The following is a 27,362-nucleotide window of genomic DNA, read 5'->3' on the forward strand; positions in this document are numbered from 1 at the left end:
AGCGCCCTCTAGGGACCGAGATCTGATGAATGTGACAACCAACCCTGTTCTCCCCTAAGAGTGTGGCAGTCTTTTAATGCCCTAAAACAACATTCATGTGCTCATATGAACACTAGAAGAGGTTCATACTGTCTGTTCAAAGATCCCCTTCAAATGTGCTTTCAATTTATGTGATGGGTGACAAAATCCACAACATGTAAACACAGTTATTTTGTGCAAAACTATGTTTAAAAGTACATCTGAAGGTTATATGAGTCTTCAGCAGTCTGTGTTAGTCATATTAAGTGGATATCTGACACATTTAAAGTCTTTTTTTACCATCAAATTCTCTCTTTGTGTTTCCATGTTGAGCTGCGGTGGCAGTATAGTAACAAAAAGAGGGATTTCGGGACTAAAAAGACTGTAACTTTGTTTAAAGTTATATATTACTTTTAAATGAGCTTTTAACTACATTTTTGCACAGAAGGAGGCTTTTACATTTTTGCCCCATTTTAAGTGCATTATGAAGACATCTTCTAATAGTCAGTATGAACACGAGGATTGAGTACAGCCAGGAAAACCTGTGTCTCAGTGTGTTATTTGGGCCTCTTACTGTTGTTTTAAGACAGACTTCAAAAAATGTGAAACTGTCCTTTAAAAGCATCTGTCTGGCTATAAATGTTGTGATTTCTTGGTGAATCAGTCCGTGTGATATCTCAAAAAGAATGCTGTTACTTTCTGTGTCGGTTTGAGAAATGATGAACATTTTCACTCATATTAAACATGTTTTAAGATTTAAGACTTATTTCAGACTTATACTTCAGGTACACACTGTTGAACCACAGACCAGTGATTATATTTATTTAGTTTTTTATACAGTACTACGTATACCGTATTTAATATAACAAAAATACATTTAAATTCAAATTACACTGCACTATGAGCAGCTTTGCCTCTTATTCCTCGATGCTGAGCCATTTCAAGTGTCGTTAATGTGTGCGTGACCCTCAGCTCGGCTTCACGGTTCAAACAAAGCGCTTCTAGATTAATTTGAATGATTTTTCAGGACAGGCTGCACCTCGGGGAGTCATTAAAACTGCAGTCAAACACAAAATTCTTGATCCTATCAAACGTTACGTAACACATGTTTTCCTTAATTTTTCTAGGAACTGGCACTTTTGTGAGTTTTAGCACGAGAGCAGAAGAAGCAGAGCATGAAATGACCTTTGACCCTCGGTGTGATCCAGGGTCACAGGAAGTTCTCTGTCATAGTTATTGTTAAAAATAGAACATTTACGTTTGAGTACCATTTACTGGGTCCACAAGTTTTCATCTACAGGATCATTTTGAAAAGATGGGATTAATCAATTTAAGTCATTTGTTTTTAAGTGAAATACTCAAAGTACAAAAAGTTATCCTTAAAAATATCAGTTTAATTTAAATAATGAATCTATCAGACGAATATTCATCTATCTGTCTACGAAGAACTACATCGTCTGAATGATCTTTAACAGGACTGAACTGAGATTCGGAGAACATCAAATCAAAACTCTTCGTCATCAGAAATAATCAATTCTGTCCGGTTCAAAAAACTAGTGTGTTGTTTGTTGTCTTGTCTCGATTAAATGAAGGTTTTTAATCTTTTATTAGTGGGCTGTTACGATCCTGAGCACAAGATTCCTCTCACTGACATCAGAAGTATTAAAGTTTGTCTGACACATTTTCTGTTTAATATCATTGAAAATTAATTATCGTTCATGTTTTGAACCGTTTATTAGATTTTTTAAAAGTGATTTGAAGACGACACCTTTGGGCTCTGGGACCTTTTACATGACACCATTTCACTATTTTATAGACTAAACTAATCAATTAATCAAAATATTTATAAATTGATTAATCAATAATACATTTTATTCAGTATTTAAAACCTTTTTTCATGATACTAATATCTGTGTTTACAATAATAATAATGAGTTTAATAAAGTTTTAGTTGCAGCAATAATCCAGTATTTTAAGTTTTATTTCTGCATTTATCCTACACAATATGTCAGATGACCAAAATGTCCTTAAATTCCCAGAAGAAATCTTTTTTTATTGGACCATGATAATCATGTTTTCTGCTTGTGAAACAGGGAAGGGAACCTCCCTGCAGCTAGAGGTCAGACTACTGTGGTACACGTCGTTCGTCGCAGCCCCGACTGATCACTGTGTGTCAGAGTCTTGAGGATGAAGATCGCTGTGCTGGGAGCCACTGGGCAGACTGGACAGTATCTGGTCAACCAGGCGCTACAGCAGGGTCACACGGTCACTGCCATCGTCAGGAACCCGGGGAAACTTGCCGTGCATCATGACAATCTCAGGGTAATTACATATTTAGGTCAATTTGTGCTGCATGCCTTTATAACTGCTTCTCGCTGCGTGTTGGATTCACAGTTCACAGTCCACACAGTCAACATTACATCACATGATAAATTTTATTGTGCCTTAAAAGAAGTAAACGGAGGGTTACATGAGGGGAAACCATAAGTGCTGTTTGACAGAAGTCAAATGTTCTTGATTAGGTTTGACATCTGGGTGTGTTTAGGTTTGACATCTGGGTGTTTTTGTGCTCACAGTGGTACAGATAACACTACTCAACTTCAACACTGCAAATATAAACCTGTTGTGTGTCTGTATTTTTCTTACCGGCAACAAATCCAATGAAAAGATCAACAATTAATTTATCTTGCTAACAAATATCACCTGATGTTTTTTCCTCCTCCTTGCAACAGACTTCCACCGTCATCCAAAAGCTATTTAAATCATATCAGAGTCGAACTGTTGCACTAACTTCATTATGATGAATCACAGCTCTGTAGTTTATTTAGATGTGATCCTACTTAAAACCTCCTACTGCTGTAAACACTCACCAGAACAACAAATATGTGTGTTAAAAGACAAGTTCGCAATTTTTCAAACAGCCAGGAGCTCAAATGAACATTAAAACATGTTTTTCTTGCTGTAATCATTCCTCCTGTTCATACTTACCATTAGAGCCACATCCAGTCCTCCTTCTGTGTGAAAAATTACTTTAAAAGTTTATCTGAAGCTAACATAAAACTTCAGTCATCCAAATGAGTCAAATCAAGTAGATATCTTTCAACATTACATTTTAGTGTCAAAGTCCTTCTTTTTGTTACTATACTTCCATCACAGCTCAACAGGGAAACACAAACTGTAAATGTGGCAGATATCTACTTGATATGACTAACTCAGACTGCTGAAGCCTCATGTAAGCTTCACATCAACTTTTAATGAATGATTACATCAAGGAATTTGGGCTCCTGACTGTTGTTGAAGACAGACTTTGCAAATATTGTGAAATCATCCTTTAATCCGTAGATGACAATGACCTCTGTTTGAGTATCTTTACTATAGCGTCCAGCTGTTTCAGGAAATAACTGAGCCATTTATAAAAGTGACGCTATCGATTCAGCTGCTGCCAGTGGGCTTTATTACCACAGACCAGGGTGAGAAGACAGAAAGTATTGAGAGATGGACCAAAACACTCTTGGTTTTAGTCTATTCGTGGGATTTGCTGACAATACAAAAAATACAGAATATCATCATCCTTATCCTTTAATACTGCAATACGTGTGGAAGATCTTTGTCTAATATAATTTGCTAAAATAAATCACTTGATCCTCAGCCGTAAATCAATAGAAAATGCTTTAATTTGGAAGTAATCTCAAAATAAATGAAAAAAAAGAAGCACACACTGAAGTCATCGCTCCATCACTTGTGTTCCCGTCTCCGCTGACAGGTCGTGGAAGGTGACATTTTCTCAGAGGAAAGCCTGAAGTCTCATTTTAAAGGACAGGATGTCGTCATGTCCTGCCTCGGCTTCCCAACATCCTTCTTCTCCGCGGTGACGGGTTACACCCTCTCCATGAGTGCAATGGTCAACGCCATGCGGCAGGCCCGGGTCAGCAGGATCATCACCATGACGTCCTGGTACACTGAGCGTAAGTCGAGAGCGTGTGTGTGAGGCCTCTTATGATTTGATAATGAAAATAATCCACCTTTTAATGTTCATATTACAATTTAGGATGTTTGTACTGTAATTAAATCTCATGGTGCACAAACTGCTCCTATTTAAGCTTCTCAGAGTTACCTTAAACAACCTCCACAGGACAGGTGTGAGTTTGTGGCTTTCAGTTAAAATTTAAAGCCACCGATTCAGCTAATTTGTGAACATTTTGCCTCCTTGCAGAATCTTATTGTCGTCTATTGAAGCTTTCATCACAGAATTTGATGCCACTACATTTTCTGACTCTTAAATATTGGTTCAAACATCGAGAGAGAGGCTTGTGTTTGAGGCTCTGACACCAAAACTTGCATTCATTTACTTTCCTGGAGCTTTCTACAGCACTAAATTGTCTTTATCAGCAGATTGAGTATACTTAGTCGTCATGGAGATGGTTTTATTGTCATTATGCAACCTACCTGATCCATCTCCATGGCAATGGAGCAAACTCCATGCACTGATGAAGACTGTAGTCTGGGAGTAGGTGGACTAGAAAGTGGACTGAACTTTCACAACTCAACTGATGATGAATTTATCTTTTGAAACCAGCAGATTGATATTATACATTGATATTAAAACATAAACCAGTAAAATTACTCTACAAAAAAAGGAGCTTTATAAGCTCCTGATGACGGTTTTAAAGTAACAATTTGAGCTTGAAACTGCATCAATTCTGAGACTGATATGTTGAAAACTGGACAAAATGGATTATATGATGCTTCAGACTATGAATATGTAAATATGCATCAGAAACACACATCCCAGTTTCCCATTGTGTATGCGCTGGTATGTGTTAGTTTATTAATCTATTTATAATTATCCTGTATTTAAAATCGTGTTTAAAATGTCATATAGTGTTGATTTGATTTATGTCCTTGATGTTCTTTCTCTCTTTAAAAGTCATTAAAAAAGAGGGTTTAAAAAGTCTAAAAAAGGTCATCAGGATCTGCTAAAAATAAATAAATAAATCAAACAAATCCAAGCAAGCAGTGAACATCTCTAAAAAGCTAAACTAAAACTTAACAAGTTAGTTTAATAAAAAGTTTTGATTGACTCTTTAGCACGTTGTCTTGTGACCCTGATGAAGGCTACAACTGTCACTGTAGTCTTAATCCCTTAAAAAAGTGTAAATCTGACATGTGATCTTCTAATTTCACCGTGTTGTTTCTCTCTGTTCGTAGCTAACTCTGGAACTCAGTCGCCGTACCTCATCCGGTTCCTCCTGCTGCCGATGATCCGCAGCATCCTCACCAACATGTTCGAGATGGAGCAGTTTCTGCAGAAGTCCGACGATATCAACTGGACCGTGGTTCGCCCACCTGGTCTCAAGAACCTGCCCGCCTCAGGTAAAAAGCAGACTGACAGTGACCAGCAGGGGGCAGAAACCTGTACACAGATTCAGGAACCACATTTTTATTTAAGGAGCTCAGACGGCAGACAGTGTGACTGTGAGAACATGAAGAAGAACAGCAGGACTTCATTCAGTCAAGACTTTACAGAGACTTCCTGCCTCAGGACCCATTTTGTCATAGTGCAAGCTGATTAGCATGTGCTCTGACTACTTAATGCAGTGTTTGTGAGAATGAATGGGGCTCTTTTTTATTTTATTATTATACATCTCATTCCTTTTCCTGAGGTTTTCAGTCATACTGCTGTGTGCCTTTCACCAGTGCTGGAAGAAATATTCAGATCCTTTAATTAAGTAAAAGTAACAATACAGCAATGTAAAAATACTCCATTACAATTAATACATACATTAAAAGCCCTGCATGAAAAATCCTACGTAAGTAAAAGTATTATAAGTGATGTAGTATGCAGTATTACAGTAAAAATAGTGGTTTGGTTCCTCTGACTGATATTATTATAAATGACGACATTAGATTATTAATAGTGGAGTATCAGTGTTAGAGCAGCATGTTACTGTTGTAGCTAGTTTACACTACTTTATATACAGTTAGCTAGTTTAGTACAGTGGTTCCCAACCTAAGGGCCGGGTCCCCTCCACAGGGTCATCATATAAATCTGAGGGGTCATGAGATGATTAATGGGAGAGGGATAGTTCTGAAGTTCTGATACACAAATCTGTTTTCAGTTTTTGGACTTTATCTCTAATCTTTGATTTTTGCTGAAATATTGGATCATTTGAACATAAATTGAAATGAAACCATTGTGTCAAAACTTCATCTGAAAAGTATCAGTGTCAAATAAATGTAGTGGATTAGAAAAGTACAATATTTCCTTCTGAAATGTAGAGTGTAAGTATAAGGTAACATGAATAGAAATACTTTAACTAAAGTAGTTGAGTAAATGCATTTAGTTCCTTTCCGCTGCTTTTCTCTGCCTTAAGGGAAAAATGAAAATGACGGGTCGACTGGTGGAGTTTTTGACTCTGACTCTTTTGTTGTTTACAGCTCAGGAGTTTATGACACATGAAGGATATTTTGTGCCCGACAGCAGCGGCAGCTCAGTGGCAAGAGGAGACGTGGCTCGCTTCATGCTCTCTCTGCTCAATACCAACGCCTGGGTGAAGAGTGCTGTTGCCGTGACTACCAAATGAGAAAGAAGAAGCTGGTGTTGGCATTATTGAAGGGTTGCTTCACCCAAATTAGGCTACATAAAACACTTTTTCTTACTTGGTGCAGATAGGTTTGGTTTAAGTTGTCCTGGTTTTAAGTATTGATTTCTGTAAAGTTTGCCTCCAGCCAAAATACCCTTGAGGTGAATGTAACATTTTGATTGAATGCATTTAATAATTACAGCTAACATCTAACTGGTGAACATATTGGAGCATTTAGCAAGTGAATAGCCTGATGTTTATCTGGAGGGCAGAGACGTAAAGTGAATGAATATTGAATGTTTTCAGGTGAGCAGAAACACGACTCAGAGTGAATGATTTTCTGTGTTTGCCAAATGTGTAAATTTAAAAAAAGCTTTGATAATGAGTACAAGGTGATGATATGTCAGGTTAGTCTCTTCAACATACTGTAAGAAGAGTTCATTATGAAGTTTTAGAGCATTATTGAAGAGCACCACAAATCATTTTAGTGTGAGTCCCTGTGTCAAATCTCAGTGTGTCAAAACCTGGACCAAAAAAAAACAACAAAAAAACTTTACTAGAAATAAGTGAGAAAATATATTTGGTTGTAATTTGGGTGAACTGACCCTTTAACAAAATGTACAGTCTCTTCCTCACCTTCACAGTGAGCTTCACAGCAGCCTTAATCAGTCTGATGAATGTCTTTATTTACTGTTTTAATGCTTTTGTCTTTGAATGTTTCATCAATAAATGAGCCATTTATGTATGTTTCTGCTGTAAGGAGCCACACATGTGACTGTAATTTATAATTTCAGCCACATGAGGGCGATGTTGTCTTATTCAGTAATATAACAGCAACTTAACCATACTGTGTGCTTTTACATACAATTGTACTACAACCATTAAACACTCTATTTTGATAATTGATTCATAGTTGTTTTTTTAATGTCCACATTTTCTGATTCCAGCTTCTTAAATGTGAATATTTTCTGGTCTCTTTGGTCTTTATGACTGTAAACTGAGTATCTTTATTATTATTTTTTTTACTGTTGATCAGACAAAACAAGACATTTGAAGATAATAATTGTCAGTTGCAGCCCTAATTTGTATGTGTGATAGAAAAGCCATTAGGTGCTGAAATACTTTAATATGCTAATGCACAAATCAGCTGCAGCAATAAAAACGTGCATCTCCAGATGTGGAAAGTTGAGAAGCATGAGAAAGAAGTTTAGGTGAAAACCTGATTGGTGGAATTTGCTAATGCTGACAGCTGCTAAGTGTTATTTGAGAAGTTTAGGGGAAACATTTAAAGTGTTCTTTATAAGTCGAGTTAGTGTCTGAAGGCAACCTGTCTGCTGAGCTGTTAACAGAGTATTTGCAAAATTTACTGAAGATATTAAAAGTACTCATTTCATAACATGTATTGTGTGTGTCTGACTGTCTTTCAGTCTGTCCACCACCCAGTACATATAATAAATAAAGTATAAAAGTATTATATTTATTTGTATTCAGGGTTTGTTCTACTCTTTAAACTTCTTGTGAAATATTATCTCTGAGGGCCTCAAACAATTATTTAAATGAAGCAATGTGAGAAGTTTAGAAGCATCAAAACATTTCAAGGAGCCACAACACTGTTTCCTTGTGAGAGGTCACGAGCCAAATATTTTGGAAAACAAATATTTAATCTTTAACCAGGTGTTTTCTTTGTTTTATAGTCTGTCATATGCTCATCGGACACTTTACGAGGTATGTACAATCTAATGTAATCCAATGTAACAACTCAGCTGTAAATTCTACTTTTATGAAGCTTATAAAGCTTCAGTTTTTGTTGACATTTCCAGAAAGATGTTAATTCTACTTTATGTTTATTACTGAGGGCATAGTTTGGGTGGTGCAGGTCTACTGAAGTGCTTTATATTGAATGGTGTTCGTCATACTTTGCATCCTTCATGAATGTTGATAGGTTGGACAGAATAGAAACAGAAACAAGAAACTAAAATATGAAATAAATGTAGTGGAGTTAAGAAGGCACAGTAGAGACTTTACTTTCTGAGACTCCTCAGAAAGAACCATGTGTCACAAAAACTGCTTGTGTCATTCTCGCGCTGCTAAATAGAGAGTGTGTTGACATACTGCATGTGTGTGTGGTATGTCGGCTGCACAACAACACAAAGGAAAACACTCCACAGGGTCATCACCACCGCCAAGAAGATCATTGGCTGCTCGCTCCCCTCCCTAGATGAACTGTACAGTGCAAGGTACCTTAAAAAAGCTCAAAACATCCTCAGGGACCCATCACAGGGACCCATCACACCCTGGACATGAATTCTTTGAACTGCTGCCCTCTGGCACAAGATACAGGTCAATAAAATGCAGGACAAACACTTTCAAGATTTTACCCAACAGCTATAGTGTCGCTGAATGCAATTAAGGCTTGAAAAAATGTGTCTGATAATAATCTGGTGATTGTGCAATAACTTGAATGACATGTTGTATGTGAGGTGTGTGCTTGGTATGTATGTTTTTTTATTCATTTATTTATATCCTAGTATTAATGTTTTATCTTTGCACTATAAAGATTTATTCTGAATTCTGAGTGTGTTGTCTCCCTCTGAATTGTAGTGTAAGAGCTTAAAGTAGTAAAAAGTAAAAAATATAAATTACTCAAATTTGTACTTATTTTTAGTCTGTCAGAAAAACATGATTAATCCTTCAGAGCACAGAGAGAGTTTATAATGTAATGTACTGTATTCAGAAGGTGCGAGGCCCAAAAGCACAAATTCAGAGACAAAAAACAAAATTTGACATTTAATGACTTTAATGACTTTTCCTAAAGTGCCCAAAATGCACAAAAATAACAAAATTTGAAAATGTTATACTTTTTGAATTTGACCCGTATCTATTGACATTGAATTTTGTTGAATTAATAGTGAAGAGTTTTAATAAGATAGTTATGATGATTTCTTTTAATGATGTAGCAGTGAAGACTGCTACATTGTGCAGCTGATACACATTTTTAATTCCAAGAGTTAAACCACAATTTAAATAAATAAACCAGGCTTCAAACTAAAGAAGGTAACTAAACTAAAAGAGAGAGGCCCAAAATAAACCTCTATCTCAGGCTGAGATCAGGACATGTAGACAGGGAGGGAGGCTGATGAGGATGATGAGGGCCAGCTGTGGAAGAGGGTGGGGAAGCTCAGGTGAGGGGAACGAGGTTACAACAGGGCAAGGATTGGAAATATCTGGGCGGGGAAGCTCAGGTGAGGGGAATTAAGTGGATTTCAGGGGCAGGGAGTGGCAAGATGTGGGCAGGAAAGCTCAGGTGAGAAGAATGAGGTGATTGCAAGAAAGAGGGTGGCTGGATCTGCAATGACGGGAGAGTTAGGGATAAACAGTCCTCAGCAGATGATCCTGAGACAACTTTTTGTTCATGGAGGGAATTATTACATAACTGGAGTAAATGAACTTATTTACATTCAAGATGATGGTCAAATGTGTCACTTCAACTCTGTCCACAAAATCTCTCTTGCAGGTTCCACACATACCCGACCTTTATCTGGCGAGGCAGAGAGATGCCACGTGATTAATCTCACTTCCTTTTTTTGTTAAAAGTAACATTTTACTTTCTCTACCTGAGGAAGTTGTTGCTTTTAAACACAGCAGAAGATTCCCACAAATGTTGTCGAACATCAATGATAAAGATCTACAGTTTACCTCCGGTCAGAGAAAATGACTTAAGATCTGTTTCTCTTTTCTATCAGTTAAAAGAAAATCAGATTCTGTCAATGGAATTTGGTGCAGTGGAGCCTGCTGTACAGGTATGGTGTACAGTAAGAGCAGAAACAGCTTAAATAGTCAAATTATTCTGATGGTTAAGGTGTTTAGATAAGATCTCATTACCTCTGGTTGAACTGAGGTATTTCTTGCACCAAAGGTTTTTGTAAGTTCATCTGCAAACCTGACCTGAAATGAGAAGCAACACAACCAGTCGTCCAAGAATGCAATCTGACATGTTTTGGTGCATAAAAGGGGTTTTATCTAGATGTTTCTCACACAGTTAGAAAACAGCACAGAAATGCAAAAAACCTCATTAACATCTGCAGTGATGTGGCCAAGATCAGATGACGCCAACTTTATCAGTGAAGCCAACAAGAAATCACAAATTCATACAAGTAGAAGGCGGAGTGCTGCATGCAAACTACAAGTAAAGTCCAAAACTAGAGTCATAAATCATTAACAAAGCATTTATTATAAAGTATTGGAGACCTCAGAGTAAATAATAATAAATAATCCTTCTTTTTCAGGCTTTTGGGTTAGGGTTAGCAAACTTAGCTGTTCATATGAACCCTTAAACAGGCAGGAGTGGAAAATTAATGAATTAACTTTTTGTTTACTTTTAAATGTTACTTGGCATCTCATTTGCTCCTAAGTAAACATTTCCACAAATAATTAAAAAATATTTTGGATTTTATGAGTTGTATCTCCACCAGGATACGTTGGTATAAAGGTAAAGGTATAAAACATGTATATGTATTTTCTGTTGTCTGTTTAAATCAGCAGGATTCATCATCATCATTTGTTCAGTACAAAAAGAAACTAGGACTCACTTCTTCATTTAAATCCCACAATCAGTAAAGTTCCTCCTGAATATATTTGAAGCCACCGTCAGGTCCAGATCAAATTCCTACAAGGCCCCCGGGGCAAAGGTTGACCTCTTGACCCCCACTATACATGTTATGGCGCTTTTCCACTATACCGTTCCACTAATACTTGGCTCGACTCGACTCGGTACGGTTCCAGGAACGACCTTTTCCATTACAAAAAGTAGTGCTAGAACTGTATAGTGGAAAAGTGCCGTTAGTAGTCTAAAGCTGAAATGATTAGATGATTAATGGATTGAAACTGATTGGAAACTGAATTTAATTTTCTTTAAAGCAAAAGTGCCCAAAATTCACTAATATCAGCTTCTCAGATGTGAATATTTGCTAATATTCTGCTTTCCATCATACCAAAGTCAACCTATTTGGGTTTTATGCTGTTGGTAGGACAAAAACAAAAGTAATCTGAATATGTTGGACTTCAAGGAATAATGATCATCATAATCCACTGAGTTAAATATGGAAAGTTATTTTAAAGGTGCAGTCTGTAGAATTTAGCGGCATCTAGCAGAGCAGACCTGGCAGAAATGGAATATAATATATTCATAAGTATTTTTTAATTAGTGTTTAATCATAATTTTTTTGTGACCTTGGAATGAGCCCTTTAATTTTTACATAGGGACGGGGAGAGGGAGAGGAGTGGTATTAATTTGGTCGTAATCTGCAACCTCATTGCTAGACGCCACTAAATCCTGCACACACCTCCTTTAAAATGTATTCATCATCATCATCATCATCATCTTCATTTGCCCTGGTGGTAATCCAGCTTTGATAATCAACCAGCCTCAGCTCTTATTGTACAACTATGACAAACTAAATTCTGGTAATTTGTATTTATGGTTTATTTTCTTCATTCATTTTATGATTAAGTTCATGTGAATAATTGTAATAATATTTAATTCAAGTATAACTGTGAAACATCTCAGGATTTGTCAAAGAAACCTGACGATATCTAGCTACATACAGAACCCTGATATCTGTAACTCGACGACACATTTTTGGTTTCCAGATAAAAAAGATGATTCACAGGCAAACTTCGGCTTGATATGAACATCCAGTGTGTCCTTTCTCTTTATCGAGAACATTTAAATCAAATATGAGACACTGAAGATAAATCCTGACTCAGAGCTCTGAGTTTAAATGTCCTCCTCCATGTTTGCTTTTAGGCGTCACCTTGGTTTCTATTACATGTAATTATGCACTGCCCCGTCCTGTTGGCGTCCCATTTTCTAAAGTGACCCTCGTCTAAATGACCTTTAGGTTAATGAGGGTGTCAATAATTAAAGGGTTAAATTGAAGCCTGAGGGAACTCATTTTTAAAGGCTAATTTCAGACACTGCAGTACTTAGTTTTATAATAAAAAAGCGGGGTAATGCATGCAGTGTAAAGCCATTAAAAAGGTCAAATTAACACATTTATCTTTGTACCTCAAACTGCATTTTTGCCTCGAAATGAAGTTAAATAGCAAAATCAGGTTTAGACTTTTTTTTTCTTAAATCACTCAATTTTTTATTGACAATTTTGATGGAAAACTCCACCACAAAACAAACATCTCAGTGTTTCTCAAACTGTACACGGAGAAACACTGACAAAAAAAACAAAGCGAAAATGTACATTTTACAATTTCCACATGATTCAGGGAATTCAGACTATTGCTCTTAATACATTTATGAATACATTCACGTACTTTAAACATCTCTTATGAACACAACATGACAACTGGAAACATGCTGGATGATGATGAAACGGCGTCTCTTCAAACATTAAAACACATTTAAATTTATTGATGACACCATCCAATGTGACTGGGGATCAAACTACCCGACCATCGACTGGCCGACAGCTGGCTCTTATAAAATATGATACTATAACGCTGCCTTGTTACTGTACACTTCGCCTGTACGTGCAAACGGCAGGATTTGGCTGTGATTGGATGGTTTATTTACAAATAGTGCAAAGTGAAATCGTATGTACATTTAAGGGTTTAAATATTGATTCGGACCAAACAAACAAATGGAGAAAAAATGTGACATATTAAAAACATCAGCAGCACAAACCTCTATTCCCTTAAATAAAATACAACCATACTCAAGACTTTACGCCTGAAACCAAAACAGCTACATTTTAACATTCAGGTAAAAAGTCAACATTTAATAGAGGTTTATACATTTCTGAAGGCATCCAGGTGAAAATTCAATGTTCATAAATATGTCTAAGGTTTCTCATGACCACCTTCTTCTACTGTGTCTCTGTTACTGCATATATTTCATTGATCGTCTCCTGGTACATCTTCACTACAATGGGCCTCCTCAGCTTCATGGTGGGTCCTACAAACATAAAAAGGGAAAATAAAGGGTTAATTCAATGTAAATCTCAAACTGAAGACTACGGAAGAGGATTAGGGCCACTGTGGAGAAAAAAAGTTTAAACTCAGAAAAAGTCTGCTGCTGTTTGAATGTGGGGTGAATGCTGTTTCCTCCTGATGAGCAGGTTGGCACCCTCAGTGTATGAATGTGTGTGAATGTGTGAATATGACATGTAGTGTAAAAGCACTTTGAGTGGTCCAATGACTAGAAAGGTGCTATATACTGTAAGTACAGTCCATTTACCATTTACTATACAATAAAGTAGGTAAACCCAGAAATTTAACGTGGGGGTATTAAAAGGAAAAAAAGGGGGTGGGAGTATTGAAAGGAAAAATAAAATAATGAAACAACTAAGAAGAAATGTGATTAATAAGTAAAAGGTGAGTTACAAAGGAAAACAATCAGGAAATGAAAATTGGAAAAAAAGGATAGTCCCAGTAGTAAAACAGGCTAAAATATAAAATAAAAGAGAGATGAATAAATACAATAATGTTCTATTGAAAGCCAGATTAAAAAAGGTATAGGTCTTAAGTTTGCTTTCAAAACTTCCTGCTGCCCTCAGGTAAAAGAGTTTCAGAGCTAGAGATCCGATCGCAATCCAATCAACTTTACTGAAATGCCATCAGGGAAACCACCCAAGTCACAGGACTCGTCTGATTAAGATCTTGATTGAAAGCCGATTAACCTTTTACGATAACATCAAACATTACGGCAGGATTAAATACTTCCTCCTTCCTTTAAATATGGCTGAGTACGTTAACCCCCCCCCATGTCGTGACTAAACACGATTATCTCACCCAGCTCTCCTCCGCCGACAGAGAAGTCTCGCTCCAGTATGACCCACTTCTGGACCTTCTGGGCGTTGGATGTCGCTCTGGCATTGACGCGCTCCATCCCCTCCTGAATGGCTTTGTAGATCGCTGGCTCCTTATTGGCGATGATCTCTGACACCTTGGTTGCCGTGACGCTGTGCTGCCGGCAGAAGTCCAAAGCCTCAGGGCTCAGGTCGTCTGTGGGGTCACCGTTATCGTCCACGACACACTGGAAAAAAAGAGACAGAGGGAAGGAGAGAGGGGTCATTCTTGTGTCTGTTTTATGTATTTAGGAGCTGTTGATGTCTGCAGGGATGAGAGGCGCGGTTACTTTGAGGGTGAGCATCATGGACAGGAACTTGAGCTTGTCTCCAATCAGCATGGCGTTGCTGATGATGGCCGTTTCGCTCTTTACCGAGTCCTCGATGGGGACGGGAGGGATGTTCTCTCCACCAGCGGTAATGATCAGCTCTAAAGCACGAGACAGATTCAAAATTATAAGTCACCCTGCATGTCAGCATCTTTAATTTGATCATAAAACACACGCTTTTGTGATTTTTGACAATAAATTATATCATCATTACCACTCCAGACCAAATATAATTATAAACTGATCAAAAAAAGACAATAAAGCCTCAAAATTATGTAAAAAAAAGTTATTTAAGGTGAGCAGAAAAACTTGAATATAAACAGAGGCAAACTGGACAACACTGGTGGAAGAAGTACCGAGATCTTTTACTGAATACTCCATTACATGTAAGAAGTATTACTGCAAAATGTAAGCACCTTTCATATAGGCCTACTGTTGGGTAGTTTAATCTCATCAAATGAATTTCATCATATAAAGTAAGACCAAATGAGTCAAAAGCAGTGATAAATGTAGGAGATTAAGAGTGTAAAGTAGCATAAAATGAAAATATTCAAGTCAAGTAAAGTACCTCAAAATTGTACTTAAATAGAGTATTTACATCAATGTACTTAGTTATATTCAACCACTGCTGTAGTTAAGCTTTTTTAGTTTTTGTGTCATGTGTCATCTATTTATATTTGATTATTGTTTTTTTTAATTGTGTTTTTGTGTTTAATATACTGTTAATTTTATTTTTGCTTAAATGATATGTGTTATAACTTCGGTTTGGAAAGGTGCTATAGAAATCTTAAAGTTTATTATTTGATGATTTTTGTTGTCATTTTCATAATTAAGTGTACTTACAGGTGAAATGTTCTCATTGTAGAAGGGATGACAATGTATGAATAACTATGTAGTGGTTTAATCAGTATGAGCTGCGTTCCTCTGTGGCGTCACTAAAATGAGAAAATTGCTCTCTCTGTTGTTCCTGAGAATGAAATCAAAGCCAAACCAAAGCTCTGTCTGTCTGAGCCAAAAGGTTAAATACTTTCCTACAAGGACAGTAAAGTAGGTTAAAAGTTTGGCATTGTGTTCCCATAACAACATCACGCTGTTGAGCCAGTTCAACCTGTTAAACTACTAAAACAATATCAGTGTCAGCTGCCCTGAAATGTGACAGCAGCTGCTCCTGTTGCCGGGATGGTTGCTAACGAATCAGTCCCATGATCCCCGCTCAGACCCAAACACTGAAGGCCGACACGCAGACTATACAGCTATACATCATTTTTACCTTTAATCCTTCCTGTGATGTACAGGAAGTCGCCCTGGTCGTGTCTTCCCAGGTCTCCAGAGTGCAGCCAGCCGTCCTGGTCCAGAGCCTCTGTGGTTTTGTCAGCCATGTCCAGGTAGCCCATGAAGACGTTACGACCCCAGAAACAGATCTCTCCATTCCCGTCCTCGTCTGGGTTCTCCAGCTTCACTTTACAGCCTGGCATCACCTTTCCACAGCTGGACAGATGAAATCATGAGTCAGAAACATGATGTTGACCAGCAGCTTCACTTTGCATGCTGGTGTGTGAAAGTGAAGAAGGATTATAGGAGCCAATAACGACTAATAAAGTAATACATTTGCCCCACATTATTAGGGATTTACAATTGGTTTGATCATTTTAATCTAAGGTTGTGGATGTAAGATCACTGTTTTTGCCTCATCACTGTGTGTCTTATGGAACGTGTGTTGTTGTCTTTAGGAGGCCCATTGCTCTTCTTCTATCTTGGCCCCGTTTCTTTGTCCTAAAAAACTATAAAAGATGTTAGTTGGACCTTGTATAGTAAGATAGAAGACTGATTTTTTCTGTGAGTTCTGTCTCCTTATTGATCAATAATAACTTCCTTTAATCTTCTGATCAATCAGTGTCTGTTCTTTCTTTCTTGTGTCTATGTCCAGTGTTTTAGCAGTAATTCCCAATAGGTGGTTTAAAGAGACCACATCAAACCCTGTACTGGTCTCACTCCACTGGTGAAATATATATTGTTGACTTTAAGACTCTTTTATTTGTATTTAAAGCTCAGTTACTTTCGGTCAAAATAAAAAGTTTGCTCCTCACTGTCAGATCTTCATCATCTATCAACAATTTAAAGGACCAGTATGAAAGATTTAGCTGCGTCTAGGGGTGAGATTGTAGAGCGCAACCAACTGTATACTCTTCCCACCTCACTCTCCCCCTTCCAAGTGTGTGGGAGAATCTACAGTGGCTGTGAAACTCATGAAAAATGTGAAAGTCCGTCTCTAAAGGGAGTGTTTGGTTTGTCCCTTCAGGGCGACAGTAGAAACATCATCATCATTTTCTCTTACTACTAGATTTTAATACCTCCCCTGGCTTTCCTTGTTGTTTGTAAATGTATTGTTTATCCTCCAGGGACCATGAACGTCTGTATAAAATGACATGATAATCACCAACAGACAGACATTTCCATCCCTACAAACTTAAATTCTGGAGTCTGGAAATCAACTCTCATCAACTCTGTAAAGCGACTGTGACTGTGTAGAAATACATAAACCTGTCTGGTCTGTGATACACTATCAAACTGGTAGAGAGAGGTAAAAGGAGAAAGTGCACATTTAATCCTTTTTATCATGGGCTAAAAGTTTGATTCATTGCTTCTTGTGGGCAGAGAAATTTCCAGTTTTAGTACAAATTGGCTCAAATGCTGTTGCAAATGATCTGCGGTAGAGATCACACTTTCTTATTTAGGATAAATCTGTTTTAAGTTCAGTTTTTAACCCAAAAATGGAGAGAAAATGACAAAACTCTCACATCCGTATGAACAGCACAGGTGAATAAGAGATGGTACGTTCGACCCGCTGACCTTGTGATGTGGTAGTCGTTGTTCACGGAGATGGTGTGCGGGCCGCTGCTTTCACTCATGCCGTACAGCTCCATTAGAGGGACGTCCAGGCTCATGAAGTACTCCAGAGTGTCTTTGGTGATGGGGGCGGCGCCGGTGAAAAAAGACTTGCAGCGGTCCAAGCCCAGCGCGGCACGCACCCTCTTGAAGACCAGATTGTTTGCCAGCATGAAGCCCCAGGGCACCAGATACTCCCTGTAACCCAAAAAAAGTACATTAATTTAAAAATACACCAGGGAAGGAGATTATATTATTTAACCAAAACTGACACCTGACTTTGTTCATATCTACACATCCTGCTGTACTCTCAGATCCTCTACTGTCATCTCTGCACCATCTGCCCACCTTAAAACCATTGAGTCAGGAGCCTTCAGCCGATCTCTCACAAGAAATTCACAATTCAGACTCTATCCCCACCTTTAAATCCTAAAAACACACCTAATTCTACTAGCATATTCAGTCTCATATTGATTATGAAATCTTTTTTGCCCCCTGAAGATGGAGCTAAACCACTTTTTAAAAAAATCTCTGGCAATGTTTGTTTTCTTGCGTGTTTGTAAGGTGTAAAATGCATTCTTATTCTTCTCCTTCTTCTTCTTCTTCTTCTTATTATTATTACCAGCTCTCTGCATGTTTTGATTAACACTGATGCTAAGACTAATCTCAAGACATTTGCTTAAAAAAACTTTTTAAGACAGTAATTTTACATTTTCAAAATCTGATAAATTACTTGATGAATTAAAACATTTAAATAAAGTTCTGGCGCCACTGCTGATAAGATCGTTGATTAAAATCAACAATGAAGTCTGGGTCATGATAAAATGTGAGCTAAATATTGTCTTAATGGTGTGATGTGTCATGGTAAACATGACGATAGCTAGACAACTTGGTGCCTCCCAAAGATTGTAACAAGCACAGAGAAGTTATGCAGTATCACATATTTAGATAAGATGGCCTTCTTGTCACATAATGCAAAAACATGTTTCTTTGTCAAATTGTAACAATGATCGTTTGCGGCTGTCTCACTTGTTCATGGCACTGTAGTTGTACTGCAGTCCGATGGACTTGGCCCAGTCTGCCACTCTCTTCCTCATTGGGGACGACTTGGCACCCATCGCCTTCATTTTCTCCTGCATCTTCTCCCACACGCGAGGAACTCCCAGGAAAGAAGTCGGACGCACATCTTTCAGTGTTGCTCCTAAAGAGCCCTGAGGAAATTGAAATGGATTGTGAGTTTTAAAAACAACATTTATTGATAATGTTCGCACAGCATGAGGCATCCTCACCTTGAGGGCGTCTGGCTCTGCAAAGTAGGTGGTCCCGGCAAACCTCATAGAGATCCACATGTCGTTGACCTGCGCTGCCACGTGGCTGAGCGGCAGGTAGCTGATCAACGTCTCCTCGGCGCAGTTCAGATTCACCATGGTGCCGGCTGCACGCGCCGTCCATGTCAGCTGCACGTTAGGAGGAGAGAGGAAGTCATCAGAGAGTTTTTTAATATTAGATCCAGCTGCTGTCTGCCTGATGCACTGAGAGGTGATGTTGTAATCGTAGACCTTCACTTCTCTTTAACATACATAACCAGCTTTTAAGAGTATTTTATTATAGTACATTAGTATATTTATAAGTATTTATTTAATGTCTTATTTTAATCTTATTTATTTCTACTATTGTTTTTACGCTTCTTTTTTTTTGGCTTGATTGATATTATTGCACTTGCTGCTGTAAATATAAATTTCCTCCCAGGAATGAATAAACTACCTTCTTACCCTCTTACCTATGAACACTGCATAGTCTAGTCTGTAGTTTAATAACATATTTGTTATTTGGTCCAGTGCCTGCTTTCTTTCTATTTCAAGATGTGCGTGTCCACCACAAACTTTTTTGACATTTAAAATCTCACAACCCTCTCACCCACTCAGTAACCACTTTACACAAGCTACAGTTTACTAACCCTTATTAGTTTTTATTTTATTCAGCCTCATTTTAACACAGTGTACATGTTTCACTTTATTATCTGCTGACATTCTTCTGCTGTTTTCCACGATATGTCCACATGTGTAATTGTCTGTTTTACTTTATTCCACATCTCTTAAACACCATCACCTTAAAAGTGTCCAGTCATGTCAGTACAATTAAAGTTAAAACAAATTAAGTGTCTCAACCCGCACTAGTTACTCACATTATCGTGGCTCAACATGACACCTTTGGGGTTGCCGGTGGTCCCTGAGGTATAGATGAGGGTGCAGCACTCGTTTGCGCGAAGGCTGTCAATCACTGCATTGAGCTGTTCGTCAGGCACGTCCTCTCCCACCTTCATGAACTCTTCCCACTACACAAACACAGAGGTTAATTAAGTTCATGTTTGCTATGTACAGGATGGCAGAAGTGTTTCTATCTGTGGCTTTGTTCTGCTGCTGTTTTTATTTTTAGTCTTTGAGGAAGTAAAGTTGAAGCTGACGTTTGGGAAGATTAAAGAGGATCAATGGTGCAGTTGTCATTCTGTCATACAGCATTTCTTTATTCTGGCTCTGGCACAGTATCAGATTATGTTGTTATCTGTGTTCAGTCAATATGTTTGTCATGTGAACATACTGTGTACAGGAATGGTGCCTTCTGCTGCAGCTCGCCTTTATACTGGACAATGGCCTTCAGAAGAGGTAGTTGGTCTTTAACCTGTTGGTACAGACAAATTAAACAAAAGACATTTAAAAGATTGATTTTTATTTTTTCATAAGCTGCCACTGACAGCTACAGTTAATCACGTCCACAGTGCAGGCTCATAAGAGCTGTAATCCTTACCTTCAGGATTTTTTCAAGCTGTTTCTGATTCTCCACAACCAGGACGTTGGCCTCACAGTTGGCAGCCACGTACTGGCAAGCTTCGGGTGAGTTGGTCGTGTAAATGCCGGTTGCCAGACCTCTGTGGCACAAATCAGATACTGGAGAGTAAATCTCATGGAATGTGTAACCTGAAGAATTTACTGATAAAATAAAGTAAAGCTACAACATTTAGTCGATTATCCAATAAGCAGAAAATTAAGGGAAACTATTGTCTCATCTCATTTTAAAAAAAGTAAAAAGCAAGAAATCTGCTGGTTGCCGCTTCTTAAATGTGAAGCTTTTAAGCTTTTCTGAGTCATATGTGACAGTAAACTAAGTATCTTCAGGTTTAGATTTTGTTAATAAAACAAAACACATCACCATGAGCTCTACGAAATCACAAGAATTGAATAACTGCCTGTAAATCTGCAGTTTCAATGTCATTATACTACCATTAACTATACTATAATTATACTCATCAATCATTTTGCTGACAAACAAGGTAGTAAGCAGTGCTGACAGTGTGCTTTTCTAAATCCATAAACTGGGAGGAAATGACACCCACATCAGTGTTTTCAATTGGTACCTAAACAGGTGTGCAGACAAAGACTTAAGCACAGACTAAGATGCAGTGAAGTGTCAAGTGCAACAATGGTGAGGTATCTTATGGACAAAAGAGACTTTCTCTGTCTTATTTACATCAATTTCAGCTCCCTACTTGTGATCTTACCCAGCTAAGATGCAGCCAATGTCTGAGATGAACCACTCTGGAGAGTTGAATCCCAGAATACCCACACCATGGTAGCGCTCCAGCCCCAGCTGAAAGAAAACAACAACAAGATGTATCTTTAATGACGCAGCAGCACAGTGCCCTCCATCATGTTTGGCCTACATCACGGTTCAAAAGCTACCCCACTTCATGTGACACCATCATGGGTGTGAAATGAGAGATGTAATATAAGCTGTGAATTCCACACGCCCAAGTATTAGTTTTCAGCCCGCCCTGTCACACACTGAGAAGATTACAGGGGGCGATGGAGTAACTCTGCTGCACTGTTTACAGACCAGGAGCCAGGAATTAAAGGGTCTTGTGTAACCTTTAATTAGAGAAATATAATTCATGTGCCAATACTTTTTAATCACTGCTCATTCAGGCTGTAACTATAGAATAAGTTGTACAGTATTAGGACATTTTTTCATTGTTTTAGACTATATTTCAGCAGCTTTAAAGGTGTTTAAAGGTGTTCTCGTCCCTATTGTCAAACCTGTTGAACCATAGGACAATGCGTGTGGACAATCGTAAACAAGCGACAGGAATTTGCTATTAATGGCTTAAAAGTTGGAATGTGCCTCACTGGATAGATTGGTTATGTAAATGTGTTCATGCATCAAGGACAACTCCTCTTAATAAAACCACCACACTGATACAAAAAGTAGGAGAGCCTCCTAAGAAGCAAAAAAAAAAAACAACAACATTTATTTCATGTGCAAAAAGCTCCAAACTAATAATAATGACTCAAAATAAGAGTCTTTATGAGAATTATGTGATGAAATAAATGGATTATTTTCCTATTTGAGGAGCCTCTTCTACTTTTTGGTCAATTAAAGGAACTCTTTTTTATGAAATGACACTACTATGAAACTTTTGAAAAAGTCCTGATTCAACAGCGCAAATCCTGTCATTATTCTTTGTATTGCTGAAAACCAGAAAAGCCCTCGAAGCAAGCAAGAAAAGAAGTGAAGCTGTCTGCAGTAAAACTAAAACTATCACTGTCTATTAATGTCTTTGGGTTGTGATGACCTGACAGTGACATGTCCAATCTGCTCCCTTTTAACGTTCATGTGTACAAACTGAAACTGTTTCTTCTACATAATTTAATTTCCATTTCCTTTCTCAGTTTCTGTTCCTTAAAAAAACTACAGCATGTATGAAACACTTTTAAAAACCCAGATTCAGTTCCTACATTGTGACTCTAGAACAGATGCGGACATTAAAAGTTAAGCACCTTAATCTTTTGGTTAATGTTTCATTTAAAATTCAATGAACTTTAATACGGAACCAACACAACATAAAGCCTGTGTCATTATCCAAATACTAACTTGATTTTACTACAGCACACAGCCAGAGTAAATAAATAAACATGCAGGTCCAGCTGCTGACAAACCTTGAGGAAGCTTTTGGCAGCTACTCGACACTGTTCATAGTACTGCCTCCAAGTCAAGTTGACCCACTGCCCCTCTTTTTTGGAAGACAAGGCTGGATGATCCCCGTGGCTCTCCACCGCCTCCAAGAACATCTGATGGATCGTGATGGGAGTCTCCGACGCCGGTCCTGATCCCTCCATCCTCAGCCTGACTGCCTGGTCTCTGGCACAGCACCATAGCTGGTCAGCCGGGGACAAAGTCGTAGCTACATTCGCCGTCGACAGGGGAACTGCCTTGAGCTCCTCTGCATTGGGACAACAGGGGCATTTAGCAGCCATTAATGACGAGTTAAAGTGGAAAAACTCCCACCACAACCAAGACACAGCAAGCTCAGCCTTAAGAGGAAGAATGAAGTGTGTGAGAGGGCTGCAGACATCTCTGGACTGCCTCTGTGGGTGTGTTACACTGACTGTCTCGCTGCAACTTAATTAACAGGTTGGGCAATGAATGAGGAAAGACTACACTGTTACCTGAGACAAAACAGGAAGCTGTGGATGCCTACCAGTCCAGTTTAGAGAGAGGAAGTGATATAGCTTGTTCACATAGTTATTACAGTAGATTAATGGCACGAAACAACAGACAGAAATATGAATAATTTGTTTTCTAAAAATGTACAAATGTGTATTTCTTCTGTTTTATTGAATGTAAATTTAATTTTAATTTAACAGTTTAGATGCAAACATTTGATCTATTCTTAAAGCTTTTGACCTCAGCTACATTTTCTTCTTCATGGTGAGGCGTGTGGTAGGAAGTATTACATAACTAACAGGGTGTATACATACATATATATATAACGCTGCATATTGAAAGGTCAATACACCCCGGCCTCAACTCGAATCAGAAAGTTTCATTACCTATTTTTGTTTAGTCGTCAAAACTCTACTCTTTGTTGCTTTATGTCATAAAAATGTTTGCTCACTTACTAAAAGTATTTTCAGTGAACTCAATCTTGGGGATTTTTGCTTTTTAAATTAATAAATTGGTAACACTTCAGTCGGGAACTTCTCAGAGCTGCATCTATTTAAATAAAATGTCTCACATTTCTAACAGTCGATGCACAAATTAGTGCAAACAACTTTTGTTTTGTTTCGAGCCTTGTGCATCATTTGATACAGTAAACATGTGATTTTTACTCAACAAAAAAAAAGCCTCTTCACTGCAACTGAAATGCCCACAAGGCGTCTCAGATACATCATTAGACTGGTTCAGATCACATTTTACTAAGGGAGCACTCTGTCTGTCAGTGTGTTATCCATCCTCTGTGGTGTTATTTTCCTTGGTTATATTGTCCACAAGCACATGTTGCTTGCATGACAGACAGAAATATTTCCATTTTGACAGTTTGAGCACATCTCTGACATAGAAAACTGCAGGTCACACAGTAGCAAATGTAAAAATATGATCATCGTCCATCTGACTCTGACTCTTAAAAAGGGCCAGTGTGTGGTTGAGGTTGCCACGAAACTCACAAAAGTCCTCTCAAGAGTCAGTGTTTGGTTTGTCCGTTCTGGGCTACTGTAGAAACACGACAGTGCAACATATTGGGCTGTGTGGAAGAATTAAAACATACTTATGAATATAATATTCCATTTCTGCCGAGTCCTTTCTGTCATATGCTACTAAATTTTACACACTGCACCTTTAAAATCTGTAAAATTTGTACTTAACTACTGAATTTTGCATCAAACATGTAATTGACAATGAGCGATCTTCTCTGATTCTATTTTATCCATCAAACATACAGGATAAAAAAGATGTGAGCAATTTCAAATTACAAGCTGCTACAATGTGCAGCTAATTTACAAATGGTCATTGTTACATTCATTCAGTTGCTGTAACTACCTGTATTTTTATCTCTATATCACACATACAATGTGTACAGAGTGCTGCGGCAGAGGTTGCTTAGCACCAAACAGATAATACACTACGCTGGTCTCTCATTAGTTTCTATGTAAATAGCTTAAACACTATTGTGTAGAGTCAATCAAGATGACCTTTGAACTTACTGCCAATGGGGAACAACTGTTAAATCCTAATTTCTGCTCCATTAAGTTAAAAAGACATTTGATACCGTCGAAAAACCAGTCAGAGGAGTTTGAGGTAATTAATCTGTTCAGTCCTCTTCAAATCCATTTTAAAACTTCACTTTATCTAACAATCATTATATTCAAATTGAAACTCATTTTTCTCAGGTTTTCATGTAATGTCTGTGTTAATACACCACATACAGGTTTTTTTAAACATCCCTTTTGACCTTTTTTTACATTTCTACAGTACATGTTCAAGTAAAGACTGATGCTGCCCTCTCAGATTGATGATATAGAAAGTATTTAGAGGCCTGAAGAGTTATAACAAAGACTACAGAAACGTTTGACAGTCTTATGACCCTTTAGGGCATCCTGACGTCCAGGTTAGCTGTGCCCCACAATCACCAAACCACAAAGTAAAAAAAAGCATCTTAATTTTTTGATCACATTAGTTCCTCTCCTGTCAGACTCTCACCTGGTGTAATTCCTTCAGTAGTTTTCTCTGGCCCAGGAGACCTTGGAGGTTCGGCGGGTGCCTCGGTGTCCCTGGAGGGATCAGTCTCCTGGGATTGTGACTGAACTGCGGACCCATTTGGAGTCACTCTGTCCTCAACTTTCACTGACTCTGCAGTTGTGTCCTCTTCGCTGAGGATGAGGGTGGATTGGGTCTCGCTCATAACGTTTGTGGGGTCCGACAGTATTTGTGACTTTTGGGTAGCGATGCTGTGAAAGCCAATGAGAAGGCATGAATGAGATGCTGATATCCCATCATGTAAAAATTGTAATTTTCTTTGAATAAATAGTTAAAAATCAAAGAATCCTACGATCAAATCATAATGAGTGGATTTAGGCTTTAGTTCCCATTTTAAGACATGTAACATTTCTCATACCTCTCCGTGTCAGCTTCCATGACTGCCACACCATTGCTCATAACAGAATCTTCTTGGTCACTCATGTTGAATTTGCTGGAAAAAAACAGAAAACTATCTTCAGTGGACGTAAAGTAAAGTGAGCATTAAGCAACTCTGGAGGTCCTCCACTGAAGACCCTTCAGGCAGATAAGGTTATCTACAACTATTATGAAACAAGCACCACTCTGCTCATTTATATGTGACTTGCCATTCACCACAGTCATTGCAACAGGTCCGAGCCAATGACCGTCAATACTAACAATCACGTACTGCAGTGGTCCACATGTCGAAACTTAGGATGATGGTGCCAGTAAGCGTTGGGACATCTGTGTGCACTATTTATACTCTTCACATCAACTTTTAAGCACCTTTGACCCACAAATTCACAGTCAGGAACACACTATCCCGTATCTCACCCATCAATAGCTCAATATAAGCGGCTAATCAATAGTTAAGGTATCAAATAAAATGTAAATATTGTTGTGCCTGCACCAGAAACAGTGAAATAATGCCATCTAGTGTGGATATTTTGAAACAGTGGAAAGATTTTAAAGTACTCCACAGTTACATCTTGTTATCTGTCTTTATACCATTAAGAAACTGCCAAGTACAATCAGTCATATCTAGAGCGATAACAGTCACATAAGCAAGCGACACATTCACTATAATTCAGAACATTATAAATATATAAAATAACATCAGATTAAGAAGTGTCAACCCAGCAGACACTCCGTCTGACCTCTGGTTTTTTAAGATAACTTTGGTCAAGATTCCTCTAGACCAAAGGTCAGCCAACTTACAAAACTACAGTGTGGCAATGTTAAGTTGCAAAGGCAAAGTCTTTGTACATGATTTACAAATGTCAATGAAAAGTGTCCTTCATGACTAAATTTTTAAATTTCAGTCTCATGAATGACGTTAATTTAGATTTCTACATTACCCTGTAAGTTGTGTCGATCAAAATTTCTAACAGAAGCAGTCGTCCTGTCACATTTTCAGTAGTTAAACATTATTATTAGAAAGAAAAGATCAGGAAAATCATCTTTTCTCTACAAAGCAGTTCAGCCTCTGTTGACTAAACAAAAGTTGACAGGCCTGCTGAAATCCAATGGGGGTTATATCTGTCCCCTCTAAGTCACGTGTTTGTCTTCAACATGTTTACCATTAATTCCATTCACACTGCGTCAGTCGGCATTTCAAAGACCCCTCCTCCCCCCGCAGTGTGTGTGTGTGTGATGATGGAGTTTTCTCAGCTTTTTAATCTTAAAGTAAACTGTAAAACTGATTTATCACACTCTGCAAATAAAGAACAGAATAAAAGAGGAGGAGGGGGGAAAGGGGCTAAAATGTCCATTAACAAAGATTATCTATGTCAAGCTTGGTGTGGAAATCCTCACATGGGACATGCAGTCCACACTAAAGTCAGCAGATGAAAACTGAGCTACCTAAATAAATAATTTCACACACACATACACACAAGAGAAACATGCAATAGAAACAAACTTTATAAATGACAGCCTACCTTCTTCAGGAACAGAACTGAACGACATCGACGTGACAAGAGTCAGGGGTGGACTGGGATGAACCTCTGCCAAGCGCAGGTGCTAGACTGTTGCCCCCCCAGGGGAAAAATATCAGCCTATAGGAGAGTTGCATGAGGGCAGATCATACTACCCTACCACTCACGCCTCGTCCAGCACTACAGTTGACTTACGCA

At 38.1% G+C, this 27,362-nt stretch overlaps 2 protein-coding genes across 2 annotated transcripts; one reads left to right on the top strand and one right to left on the bottom strand.

Moving 5' to 3' along the window:
- Positions 1–7,258, top strand: LOC128365234 (flavin reductase (NADPH)-like). Its single transcript, XM_053325895.1, has 5 exons — positions 1–60; positions 2,112–2,340; positions 3,782–3,983; positions 5,227–5,391; positions 6,457–7,258. The coding sequence occupies exons 2-5, from the start codon at positions 2,206–2,208 to the stop codon at positions 6,600–6,602; spliced, it is 648 nt and encodes a 215-aa protein (XP_053181870.1). The 5' UTR covers positions 1–60; positions 2,112–2,205; the 3' UTR covers positions 6,603–7,258.
- Positions 7,259–12,730: 5,472 nt separating this feature from the next.
- On the bottom strand, positions 12,731–27,302 carry LOC128365228 (long-chain-fatty-acid--CoA ligase ACSBG2-like). The gene is made up of 15 exons (XM_053325889.1): positions 27,168–27,302; positions 25,625–25,699; positions 25,210–25,457; positions 22,668–22,951; positions 21,233–21,321; positions 20,482–20,602; positions 20,275–20,355; positions 19,862–20,011; positions 18,966–19,133; positions 18,706–18,887; positions 17,641–17,874; positions 16,061–16,278; positions 14,752–14,891; positions 14,406–14,649; positions 12,731–13,569 (listed from the first exon to the last, which is right to left on the bottom strand). Exons 2-15 carry the CDS (start codon positions 25,687–25,689, stop codon positions 13,481–13,483), a joined length of 2,313 nt encoding a protein of 770 aa, XP_053181864.1. The 5' UTR covers positions 25,690–25,699; positions 27,168–27,302; the 3' UTR covers positions 12,731–13,480.
- Positions 27,303–27,362: the final 60 nt, after the last annotated feature.

Source organism: Scomber japonicus, chromosome 9, assembly GCF_027409825.1.
Source record: "Scomber japonicus isolate fScoJap1 chromosome 9, fScoJap1.pri, whole genome shotgun sequence".
Taxonomy (NCBI): domain Eukaryota; kingdom Metazoa; phylum Chordata; class Actinopteri; order Scombriformes; family Scombridae; genus Scomber; species Scomber japonicus.

Coding starts and splice junctions, on each gene's coding strand:
- LOC128365234 (XM_053325895.1), top strand. CDS start 2,206: ATGAAGATCGCTGTGCTGGGAGCCACTGGGCAGACTGGACAGTATCTG. Junction 3,984..5,226: donor GACGTCCTGGTACACTGAGC/GTAAGTCGAGAG, acceptor CTCTGTTCGTAG/CTAACTCTGGAACTCAGTCG. Junction 5,392..6,456: donor CAAGAACCTGCCCGCCTCAG/GTAAAAAGCAGA, acceptor TGTTGTTTACAG/CTCAGGAGTTTATGACACAT.
- LOC128365228 (XM_053325889.1), bottom strand. CDS start 25,689: ATGAGTGACCAAGAAGATTCTGTTATGAGCAATGGTGTGGCAGTCATG. Junction 25,458..25,624: donor ATGGAAGCTGACACGGAGAG/GTATGAGAAATG, acceptor TGGCTTTCACAG/CATCGCTACCCAAAAGTCAC. Junction 14,650..14,751: donor CCATGATGCTCACCCTCAAA/GTAACCGCGCCT, acceptor CTTTTTTTCCAG/TGTGTCGTGGACGATAACGG.